This window comes from Mus pahari, chromosome 15, assembly GCF_900095145.1.
Source record: "Mus pahari chromosome 15, PAHARI_EIJ_v1.1, whole genome shotgun sequence".
Lineage (NCBI taxonomy): Eukaryota > Metazoa > Chordata > Mammalia > Rodentia > Muridae > Mus > Mus pahari.
In genome coordinates, this window is record NC_034604.1 from 3842220 (window position 1) to 3855156 (window position 12937).

At 40.1% G+C, this 12937-nt stretch overlaps 1 protein-coding gene across 4 annotated transcripts in view; it reads right to left on the reverse strand.

The window, feature by feature from the left end:
• Positions 1-12937, reverse strand: part of Mpp7 (membrane palmitoylated protein 7) — a 233383-nt gene that overhangs the window by 38371 nt on the left and 182075 nt on the right. For 3 of the 4 annotated variants that reach the window (XM_029547221.1, XM_021214586.2, XM_021214587.2), the window contains one exon: positions 4728-4898. The exons of the other annotated variant lie outside the window; for it this stretch is intronic. In XM_029547221.1, the coding sequence (XP_029403081.1) occupies positions 4728-4898 (171 nt within the window). The remainder of the gene's footprint in view (positions 1-4727; positions 4899-12937) is intronic. 4 annotated transcript variants of the gene reach the window in all.

Consider the following 12937-nt stretch of genomic DNA (forward strand, 5'->3'; position numbering starts at 1 on the left):
ATCACAGTAACACACTGATGACATCATGTAACCATCACAGTAACACACTGGTGACATCATGTGGCCATCACAGTAACACACTGATGACATCGTGTAGCCATCACAGTAACACACTGATGACATCATGTAACCATCACAGTAACACACTGATGACATCATGTGGCCATCACAGTAACACATTGATGACATCATGTGGCCATCACAGTAACACACTGATGACAAAGCACCTTCTTGTCTGTACTTCTTTCTAATATTTGGATTTATATCCAATATTAAGTGGAATATTGGAAGGACATAAGTTGCTCTGATCAAGCACTATTTATGTTTTCTCCTGCTCTTTGTACATCTTGGCACAAGCCAAAGTAGTCTATTACAGAGAGAGTTACTAGCATGGATCTGGCTTCTATTCTGTATGCAACCCCAGTGGACTTACACTGCTTCACACAAAAATCCAAATTTCCCTACAGGCTTTTTTTTTTTTTTAAATTGTACTTGGCCAGAGTTGTTATTCTTCACTATCCAGAGAAAAATACTAGAATTATTGGAGTCTACCATAGGAGCCCAAACTGTATTGTAACCTAAAAAACTACATCCATTCATTAGATTTATTGCAAGATAAATCCAACCAACCCCTTACGTATCTCTCAGATCACACATGCTATAAAATGCCTACTTATCATATTACAGCAATACTCCTACTGCTCTAGGAATAAAATATAAACAACCAGGCTATTTTATTTGATCTGTGACTACTGGATGATCAGATTTGTGACTACTGGATCATCAGATCGATCAGACAGTGGCTGGAGTTTAGTGTTCCAAAGTGACACTACGGAGTAGAGCTGTGTTCATGATAAATCAAATCAGAGCTCATTTCTTCTGTCACTTTCACAGTGGGAGAAAAGTGCTCTTACTGAAGAATCAATTCATAAAGCAAATGCCACACCATGAAACAAAAACAGAGAAGAAAATGAGAATAAAAATTTGCTGAATAAACATCCCCCTAAAGCAGGTCTGTGAGCCCCTCACCCCCCCCCCCAGCTTTCTACTCCAGCTATGATGAGAATAAAATACAACTGAAAGGTCAAACCCCACGCAATCACCTTCCTTAGCAAAGCAAAGGACACGGGTGATGGTAACTTCCTTCCTCCCTAACTCTTCCAAAGGCGATCTTTCACTGGGGATGACAAGATCTCATTCAAAATCCATTCTCTGCTATTCTCCAACTCAGAACTCCATTAACCAGCACCACAAGCCACCTCCTATATACATTTCACCATATCCATTAGCCACATAAGTGGCCATAACCATCAGCATGTGCTAGCATGAATAGATTTTTGGTCCATCTTCTCCCACTGGAATGTAGATGGCTGGAGGACAAAGGCTTCTGTTGTACCCTAAAGAAACCAGTGCTCACAACAGTGCCTGCTCACTAAAAATGAAAAGAACCATGTCTTGTGCCAGAAATGAATCCCTAGTATATATATTTCAGATACACTACAGGCATAAGAAGCCAACTGTGTTGCTAATAAAGATCACATTTGTCTCCTGTACACAAGATCATTTTAAGCCTACCACACACTCATAAATTTGATTGTAACTTTTGGTTTTAAATTATCTACAAAGACACCTCCGGAGCAGCCCAGTTATAAGCATGTGCTTTCTACTCTGCCTAATGCAAATGTGCCATTATTATCACTTTGGGAGAAAATGATGACATTCTTACAAATGTCTATCTACTCAAAGTACCTTTGCATAGCAGTCTTCAGGCAACACACACGATTCAGTCCAGAGGAGGACCACATCATATTGACTACTTGTGTTGTAAATGTGAAATATACAGTGAACTATTTTTTAGTTTTTTTCCCTGTGCTGAAGAGCCAGACAGAACAAATCACAAATTGTCTGAATATCCACAAAATAAATTTTTGACCTCATTTTGGCTTAAGCCACAAAAGGGCTTTTGTGGCTCTTCAGACCACACCTTTATCCTCATCCTCCCCACAGGCTCACATACATCATTTGACTTTATTACTTTACTTTTGAAAGAGTCAGCTTTCATGAAAGATGAAATATGATATGTTGTATAGGACAATGTAGTAAATGCCCCAGCATTTGGGTCTAACACTTTGTAAGAAATACTTTTAAATGCAAAAGGGAATTTAGTAGAAACATCTGTGAGGTATCAGGGACTAAAATACTTTGATTTACCCAAAGAAGGGAAAATCAAGTGTTTCTGATCAGCTTTCATGGGTTCTCCAGTGCAGTATTTTTGAATGGCACCAACTTGGCTGAATCTGATTTCAGAACACTGCGTCCAAGAATAGCACACTGTGAGAAAGCATTTTGTATCTTCCCAGTGATATTTACCTAACAACCTCTTTGCCAAAGTCATTACTGCCCACAGTTTTGACAACGTGGGTAAGAGTGAAGAAGGCACAGCATTGTCTTCCCAACCTCCTGCACACGTAACAGAGGTGGAGGAAACACGTCTTCAGCATGCAGTCAGGAAAGGCAATAGTTAACAAGAGAACAGAGCAGAATTTCCAAACCATACAACCATTACTCACACACATCACAGAGATTGAAGAAATGGCCTCAAGGTGTAGTCATGAAGGACAACAGTTAACAGAGTACAATTTCTAAACCATCCATCTATTACCCGGGTGCTTCTCTCAGATGGTTTTGGCTATAACACAGTCATTTCAAAGGCCAAGGCTCAAAATCAGCAGGCATCTAAGACTAGAACACCTCATGTTTATTTTAAAGATATTTCCAGATTATATGTAAGGGTGGCTTTTTACTCAGACCACAGCCTGTGTTAGGAGCAAGTGTGAGTCTTTGCAGGACTAGCAAAGCTTGCATCATCTCTGCTTTTCAGGTGAGGATACAGACAACTGAGGAGCGTCTGTTGACAGGCAGCCCACATGGTACTCCCAGAGGCTCCTTTCTCATTTTTGCTTGCTCTCTGTTTCAGAGATGGGGACATCCTCTCTATGAAATGCCCCTGCCGTGGTGTGCTGTCTCTCACGGGCCCAATGCCACCTGATCACTTGAAATTAACTCATATTTCAGATGTAGTGTATAGCAGAAGGTCATTTTATGTTGTGTTTGGAGGTGCATTGTGCTAGGACTCCAAGCGGTTACCTGGGTGCAGACGTGAGGTTTTCCACTTGTGCCACTTTCCTGGTGCTTAAGGCTGTGAAACAAAAGGAACCTTTTATCTCTACTAGTTAACTATCTCAAGTGCTTGGTTTCAATGATGGAAGATTAATGTGGTATCCTGCCCCTTTTTTTTTTGTCCTCTCCTAAGACAGGTCTGGTTTGGCTGGTGTACTCAGCCACAGAGTACATATAACTGAACTCCACTGTCTCAATCCCTGCTGAGGATCCCAGGGGTTGGCTGCCTGCTCCTAATCTCTGTTGAGGAACCCCGGAGTAGGCTGTCTCTTTCCCAGAAGTATCTACCAATCTCAAGAGCTCTCTCCACCTTGACTCTTTTCACTCTTTTCTGGCTTGCTACACAGACTCAAGCCAAGCTCAGGTACCCCTTCCCTCTCAGCCCCTGCAGAGACAGCTTTATGGGCGGTGCTTAGAGGAGAAGAAAACTGGCACAGGCTCCTTCTTCCTCCTTTTAGTGCCCAAAGGAAAGGGCAAAGCAACTATGGCATGATAACTCCAAGAGTAATGCATGGCTGGAAGGGCGGCAAGCCAGGAGTGACACAGCCACGATTCTTCCCCCTTTTCCATACTGCATTGTTCCTGGGCTAAGGAAGAGAGGGGACAGGAATGGAGGGAGGCTGCCGATGCTTGTAGCAAGGGCAATGGGGAGAGAAGATGGTGGGTCTCAGGTAGCCTCCACATAGGACTGCAGGATCAGTCATGAGCCCTGGGTGCTGTGTGGACATTCTTATGAAACTGGCCGATTCTTCACCCTTCCAATTATCCTCATTTCTCCCTACACTGTCATCTTAAGTTTATAATGTAAGAATTAACGAGAGACACTATGCTCCTCTACCCCTAAACTTCTGCAATACTGGCTTCAATCCTGGAAGCTGACAGAGCTCTCACCACATTTTAAAAGAAACATAGTAAGGGACAAGAGTGGAGGAACATAAGGTCAGGAGAAAGGTCATGTCAGTGAAGGCTACACAAGACACTGGCTAGAATGTTAATATGAATCAAGCCAACCACTGTAGACATGATCTGTCTAAACTTTGAATTTTACAGTATCAAGACTGAACCCAACACTAGGCAAGAACTCTGCTCTTCAACCACACACCTCCCCACATTTTAAAACAGTTTGAAACCTGCTGGAGCTTATTTCATGATGGTCTAACTGCTGTAAGTAGCGTACACCATGGCTACTGCCTCAGAATGAATTGAGAAGACCATCATTAACAAATATTCAAGCATTCACTTACAAATATACAAATATTCACTATCATATGTTCAAATACGCATTAATAAATATTCAAATATTCATTTACAAATATGTTAAGATTTAATACTCTAGATGCTTCTTGTGTCACAGTGAATTTCCTAACCCATCTGCAACAGAGGTTCCATAGCACAGCAGGCTACGTATGAGGTATGCCTTCAAAGCACCAGGTCAATCACAAACACAGCCAGACAAACACTTCACTGTAGAGACTAAGCAAGGCGTTCAGGGGGAAGGGAATTTTAGCTTGAAAGCTTCAACTATGATAAACTTAAGCAACACTTACCAACAAGGACAACGAGTCTGTATTTGTCATGGGTCTGCCGCCGGTAGGGTGTCACCTCCTCGTATGTGGGCACATCTGCCGTGTCATACTGCTCACTCTTTTTGCATTCATACATGGACTTATTTATTTTCTTATCTTTTCTGCTAAGACGGAAACTTCTTCGAAAACCAGCTATAAATAAAAAATATACATTTTTTAAAAGAAAACATTTAGGGTATTTCAAGCTAAAAATTTAAATTCCCCCAAGTCAAATATTAAACTCCTTCTGAATCAGCTCCACAAAATAAAATAAAATTCAAGTATCCTGTAAATGTATAAAAGTATATTTGCTTCAACAAGGATATCGATGGCTGGTGAGACAGTGCCTGCTGAGGTAGGTTCGATCTCTAGAAACGACATGAGAGTTTGAGAGAGCTGACTTCCACTGTCCCATGAACTCTACACATAGGCTATGGCATGTGCACATCCATACATATCCACAGACACATGAAATAAACAAAATGTAATAAAAATTAAAAATAAAATATGCAGACTACTTTTAGAGTTTTTCTACAAGGTACAAAAGTGAAAGAACATAATATGAATTTTGGGGACTACATAGGAAGTCAATAATTACTCCCATTGGGTTTGGAAAAATAAAAGAATTAAAAAAAAAAAGCTAGTACTAAAATAATATAGTCACGGCTGGGGACAGAAGACTTTGGATGAGTACCTGCCTTGCATGCGGAATGCCTAGCACTGCCCTGGGCTGTACATATGTAATCCTGGCATTTGGGAGGTAGAGGTGGGGGGAATCACAAGTTCAGGGTCATCGTGGGCTACATAGTGAGTCTGAGGCCAGTCTGGGTTACATGAAACCAAGTCTTTAAAAAAGATGTATAAATATGGAGTTTTCTGAGATGCCTATGGAGTCAGGGTTTAATAAAATAAATCAGCAAATACATTTGCAATAGACAGCGAGATTATAAATATTCTATCAAGCAATTTTAAATCAGCAAAGATATTGCAAATAGATAATAAAAGTCACTCATAAGAGAAAGAGTCTCGCCAGAGCTCCCTCAGAGGCAAAGTGAGGGAGTGAACAAGACTAGTTGCAAAACCCACTTGTGTTACACAGAAAGAGTGAGACGCAAATAAGACACAGGGAAGCAGAACACCCTGATCCAGCAGGGGAAATGGGAGAGAATCCAGCATCCTGTGAGCGGCTCAAGGGAAAAGCTGTACAGGACCTTTTGCTCCTCTTCCCAGGGCACTAAGAAATTGGTAAGAACCTGGTTCTCCAGCATGCCACAGGGAACCCAGGTGCTGACCATGTGCCAGGGGTTAGCACAGTGGTCGCAGAAAAGAGCCTCGGCCTAAACCGGCACAGTCTACTTATCTCTGGCCCCAACTCTGTCATCGGTGATGGGATTTGTGATTGGTTATTCTGACTTACAGAGTCACGATGCTGGCATCTCAGAGTTCTAACTGCAGTTCCCATGATCCCAATCCCTTCACTGTTCTTTTTGGTATAGAAGTCACTAAAAATTTTGAGTACATACATCATCCAACACAAATGAAGTCCAACAGCAAAAATTGGAGAAAATTCAGATCACAAATTGCAACTAAGTCCTGATTTCTGAGAAACTGCTTGCCTAGTTGGATCTTTACAACCCATTGACATGTTTACTCCTGCTATCACCATGAAACTGAAAGCAGGGGAAGAGAGAGGTCAAGCAGATTCTAAAGTGAGACTATGAAAAAGACGGTGGCATGCTTCCTGGGGTGGGAGGCAGCACCTGCTCTGCCATGCCTCACACAGAACAGGTACTTAAGAATTTATAAGCATCAGCAGCAACTGCAAATCCACTCCCACTCTGTTTCACCTTTGAAAACGTCAAAGAAGAAAGCAGAACATGTGGGGACTTTACACCAGACTTGAAGTTGGGCAGATCCCTGTACAGAAAAGGTCTTAGAAGTAAGGGGAACAACAGAGGACATGGGCCAGTGACTGTTACCTTAGAATTCAGTCCCACCCTCAGCTTTTCAGAACTACCTAGTTCTGGAATCACTTTGCCCCAAAACTCCTTTTACCAAACACAGGAAGAAAAGCGGGCAGGTAGCCGCCATGTCCTGAAGAGTAGGAGATCCACAAAGACTGGAGATGGGAAGTGAAGAGAACAGACTAGAAATACCGCCTGTCATGCCAGCCATGTACCTCTGCAGTTTCAAAAGTCTTCCAGGGGTGGGGGTGGGGTGGGGCTCATTTCCTGTACCTTAAAACACTGATAAACACCAGCAGCTGAAGATAGGCTACTTATGGCCATGGCCCATGACAGACTCCTGCATGTCTCTTACACATCCACACTGTACTGTGTGCCCCCCACTATCTGAGTGGGTCTTTAGGGAAGGCATGTGGCTTCTCATGTACAGACTCTCAGAAAGGAGAACAGCACATCTGGAGGCTCATTAATCAATTTTAAATGGGCTCTTGTAAGAGGAGGAAGCAGTAAATGAAAGCCAGGTTTAACTATGTGGACAGGGGCTGGGGAGGACACTGTGCAGTACAGCATGTGACTTCCATGAGGCCTTACGTTCCCTATCTCCTGTGATATAATTCATAAACCAACAATTATTTTAAATGCCTATTGACAAGTCATTTTAAAGAACCACACCAGAAAGGCAAAGTAATTCTTCTTTCTTTTACATTCTCTTCTAGGAATGCATGTTGTTTTTGTTGCCAAAGTTAATTTTCAAGAGCATCCGTCCCTCCAGCCTGATGATTTTTTAACTTACTTACCTCTACATATCATAAATGTGTATGTATTATTTACAAAGACACTTTTATATATACATACATGTATGCATATACATACCTATGCACATTTATACACATATACATGTAAAGAAAACAAGAAGAAAAAAATCTCAGCTCAGAATCAACAGTTAACAAAGCATAAAAACTAATCATAATAATCTTTCTTATTATGATCTTTGTTCAGGCAAACACATACACTAACATACACTCACACCCACACACACTCCCAAACATCCAAACCCAGACTTTTCTAGAATCTATTCACCCATGGCTTGTGATTTCCAACCCCTAGTTGGAAATGACAGGAGTGCCTGTCAGCACCCCATGGCTGAGTCTCTAGGGGACTACATCCTATCTTTAAAAGGGGGTGGGGGTTGTTAGGAACTTCTTGACTTTGGATTTTTCTCAGTTCTCTTATTAAAAGGAGCTTAAATACCATGAGGCTAAACTGAAAGGAAGCAGAGCTTCTATCCAGAGAAATGTTGGGAACACAGCATCTAGTCAGTACCCTTGCTCAGCAGGGTGGCTTTGGAAGTAGAGAGAGAGGAACTCTCTCAAAGAATTCAGGGTAAAGGAACAGTTTTACACAAAATGTATTTTCCTTATAGTTCATATTTTTGTAATTTATAATGGGCTCAAAATTTTTATTGACAGGTTTGTTTCCAGGGAAGCGTATCCACAGATGCTAGAAGTCTGTGACTTTGAAAGGAACAGCGGGTTTTATTACAGTAGGAAGGTGACATCAGAGTAGGATGCAGCTGCAGGAAGATGCTTATCTAATACTTTGCAGAAGTGACAGTTCACAGTGACAAGCCTATCTATCATCTAACTCCACAAGCTCTGCTTAAAGACATTAACCATGAAGGGGTTAAAGAAAACTGCTTGTAATCTGAAATGGCTACTTAATATCTCCCGGTGGTTTCATGAGGATACACTGTTGCAAGTGGGTTCTTCTAACAATCCGCCTGTGGGCAAACCGCAGCAGCTTCTCATTCCTTCTTTAAAACCTTTGGTAATGTGGCTGGTGTAAAGCTGTACATCACTGTTACACTACTGGATCACTGTGGGATTGAATGGTATTTTCATTATGGGTTTTTGCCTTTGTATTTTCTCTGTCACTGCCACTGACTGACCATAATCAAGCTTTGAGTCAGTCCATCATCCTATATACACCGGTACAGGTCGGCAAGCAGGTGAACCCACTTCCCAAACGTGTTCACCATTCTCTCAATCACCATTGTCTCAACTCTGAACTAATTTTAAAGCTATCCTAAACTGAGTGTTGGAATCTGTAACTTTGTTTTTGATTTCTCCCATTGCTTTAAGAACTGCTTGTCTTAGGTCTGATAAATATTCTCCTACATTCCTTTAAAATTTAAGAAGTGGGATGCATGGCTTTATACTTAATTTTTAAAAATCCCATCTGGAATCACTCAGGTGTAATCATGACATCAAGTCTGAGAAATGTGGCTGTAACTTTCTATTTTTCTAAATAATTAACCAATGGTTCTGAAAAACCCTGAAGTAGAAGGACCCCACGTTCAGACACATGTGCAGAAGCTTTGAATTGTTTATGTCATACAGAAAAAAGGGTGGATTCTCGAGCAAATCTGGACTCATTCTCTGGAATATATCAGCACCTGAAGACACTTGCAACAGTGGCAGTAGATGGGTTTGTGGAGAGCTCACCAGGTGACAGGCACTACCCTAAGCACCTGGCCTGGGTTAACTGTTTCAGTTTCCCCAGCAACTCTGGGAGGGGATTAGAGTGTGGATGGCAGTAAGAAAAAGGGATTGCTGGAGCATGGCATGGCCAAACTCTGTGTGTCACAGAGGAGTGACAGGGACAATGATGAGCCCCTGCTACAATTTAACACAAAGAAACTATCAATAAAATGCAGCAGCTGCATTCACAGATTAAAAGGTTTTTCCTAATAGAAAGGTTTTGGTTTTTTTCTTCATTTTCCTTGTTTATCGAATCAAGTAAGCATTTATGTCCCTCTGTATTTAAGGTGAGTTGTAAAACACAAAACCACTGGCCTCAAGAAGCCCCTCATCCTCTGTGGTACTATAGGCTATTCTTACACACTTACAGTTTAGTGGTTTTAAAACATGGCATCCTGGCTAATATCTTGCGACTCTGAAAGATTTAGAACGTCTGATTTGACTTTTAGTGCATATATATATATATATCAGTTGTAATTTGGTCATTCTCAAAACTTGCATCCTACTGCATCTGTATAACACAGTAGTCAAGAGTATGAAATTTAGCCAGGCGGTGGTGGCACACACCTTTGATCTCAGCACTTGGGAGGCAGAGGCAGGCAGATTTCTGACTTCGAGGCCAGCCTGGTCTAAAAAGTGAGTTTGGGACAGCCAGGGTTATACAGAGAAACCCTGTCTCGAAAAACAAAAACAAAAAAAACCAAAACCAAAACCAAAACAAAAACAAAAAAAACAACAACAAAACAAAACAAACAAAAAAGAGTATCAAATTTAATGCTTGTGTATGGAATTTAAGAAGTATTTGTGGTTAATATAAGCTTTAGTACTGTAGGAAACAGCATATATCTCTATTCCACAATTCCATACATCAATATTAATTTTAACAGTAAAAATAATTTAGAAAAGAAACCCAAATATACAGAAATATGGAAATAGGTGATAAAATAGTCTCCTGGAGAAATAGGAATGAAAACATTAAAATTATAGAACTATACAGTCTAATAATACTCAGAAAAAACAGAGAGCATACTGTACTTGCACTTAACACAATGAGCTTGTTTTTGCTGCTACAAAAAGTGTTATGAATCCAGAAATACAAAAGAAAACACATTAGAGAAAAACAATGCTGTTCTAGGCAGAGAGGGCTATGGCAACTACCCTATTATTCAAAGTTACTATACTCTGTGATTTTTACAATGTGACAGGAAAATAAAAATCATTTATAATAGACAACCCCCCATATGAAATCAGATCTAGACAGATATAGTTGTGAGGCTCTCTCAACACAAGACACAAAGTACATTCTCTACTTCAGAAGGCAGATTCCAGGAAGCTATATTTTGAAGTGATTACATAAAATACCAAGTTCCTATGTAAATGTTTCTTGGAGATAGCCAAGAAATTCAAATACAAAGAAAACAACAAAAGCAGAAACCTATGGGTTACTACAAAAAGCATAATGGAGTGTAAGACGGAAGGGAACCAGCAAAACAAAAAAGAAAAAACTAACAGAAAAACAGCCAAGAGAAAAAGAAACACTTTGTTTCAAAAACTAAAATGGAAGAAACAGCTCAGGAATTTATACAAAATCATAAGCCCCAGTCTTTCTCACACACAAATAAGTAACTTAAATGAAAAGTAAATGTTCTAACTTTTCCTAGACTTGCGCCCTTTAGCATGAAGGGTCATTAAAACGGTAATTACACACTACACCCAGAAGCCGGTCCTACATAGACACTATGGATGTGTGCGCTGGCTTTCCACTTACGCAGAGAAAATACATTTTCAGCCTTCGTGTGCCAGGCAGGACAGTTTCATAACTCATTTCAATTATTTTACAAAACCAATCACCAGTCGATAACATCAGACGCTCTGCAGTGCTAACATTTAAACAAGTTTTTCCAAGGTTTACATTTCACAGATGTTCAGTGTATGAAAAATGAAGTCTTAAAAAAAACTTCATGAATCCCAGCAGGACAAATATATCACAGGCACTTCTAAACTCAGAGACTTATAGAAGGATCACTCTCGACCTCCTAATGTATAAAAATGAATCGTGATGCAGACACAGTCAAAACAAAATGTTCAGTTTTTCCTAAAAGAAGGCTAAAATTAAGCACTTTACAGCTTTTATCTCTATTTTAAATATACTGAAATACAGGTCCCATTTTTATAAACTGGGAGTACTGCCAAAAACATCCTATGAAAAAAAATTTTTTGTATCTTAAAAATCAGAACAATTTAACCATGCAAATATTTACCTAATATCTAAATTATAAAAAGAGTAAATTTTACTATAAAGGGGTACTTAAAGAAGATTTTAAAACTCTGTGGAGCCATTAATAAAGGCTAAGCAGCTGGAAATTATTCCACAATGTTAGGCTCTTGACAAGACACAGAGTGCCTCCTCAAAAACACTCAGATCATAAGGCTGGTTGGTGCTGTAGCAAATTGACAAAGGCATGCATGATAACACATCAGAGGGATTGTTTCTTTCAGTATCACTGAAAAAAGAGGTCCATATGGTCACATGACTTTAGTTTTTCACTGTTGAGCTGGTACATTATTCCAGAGACAATGAATGACAACTAAGCACATCTTGGTGGGTGGAAGTCTGAACTGCAGGAGAGGTTGGGGGTGGAAGAGATGAACAGAACTATGGACATAAGATCTAAAGAGCTGGGATTCGTAAGTCCTCCAGCCATCTCATGCTGCAGGAAAAACACACCAAAGACAGAACAGTGTCACAATGATGCTAAGCTATACATATACATATTGCACAAAGGGTGGGAGGGGAAGGTTTTGAACAAATTACCAGAAAACCCACTTCTAACATGTTACAGGTTCAGTTTCCTTTGTGGCGAGCTACATTTAAATCTACAAAGAGCCTTGAACATCACAGTTCGTTTCAAGCTAAAAATAAAACAAAAACTCAGAGTCCCCAACACAGCCCTAGAAGCTAAACAAAGATATGAAGTACAATTTCCAAAAGAAAAATAACTTCTACTTTAAGATTTCCCAATCATACTAACAACACAAAGTTATTAATCAGAAAAACAATTGGAAGTACCAAACATCAACAACAGAGAGAGAGAGAGAGAGAGAGAGAGAGAGAGAGAGAGAGAGAGAGAGAGAAAAGAGAGAGGGAGAGGGAGAGGGAGAGGGAGAGGGAGAGGGAGAGGGAAAATGTATGAGAATTTAACTTTCCGCTAAGCAGCTAATAAAGAAATGAGTTCTTACTTATACATTCAAATTTCTGTTGAAATGCAGTATACACATATAAAACTGCAGCTCTGAGCAGAGGGAAAAATTGGATTTGAAACTTTAGCGATTTTTTTTTTTTCTTAGCTTGAGCCTATCCTTACAGCCTACAATGCTCTGAGCAGACATAGTTTCTGTCAGGAAACAAATATTTCCAAGCAGGAGTCCAGACGTGCTGAGATTCTGCAGAGGTCTTTTCTGCTCAAAAAAGGACCCGTATTCCTTTTGAAAAAATGCTTCTAAATATTCTCTTTGCATAAATTCTATCTCGTGGAAAGTATCGACGTGGTGTGTTTAAACACAGCTGACTTCTCCCCCTAGCTCTTTAATAAGTGAGCAGACTACTTGAATAAATGGGAATTTCGACTCGATTTATAAGATCAGCTGTGCTCTTAAACACAGGAGAACCATGGGAGAGAAATAAGAA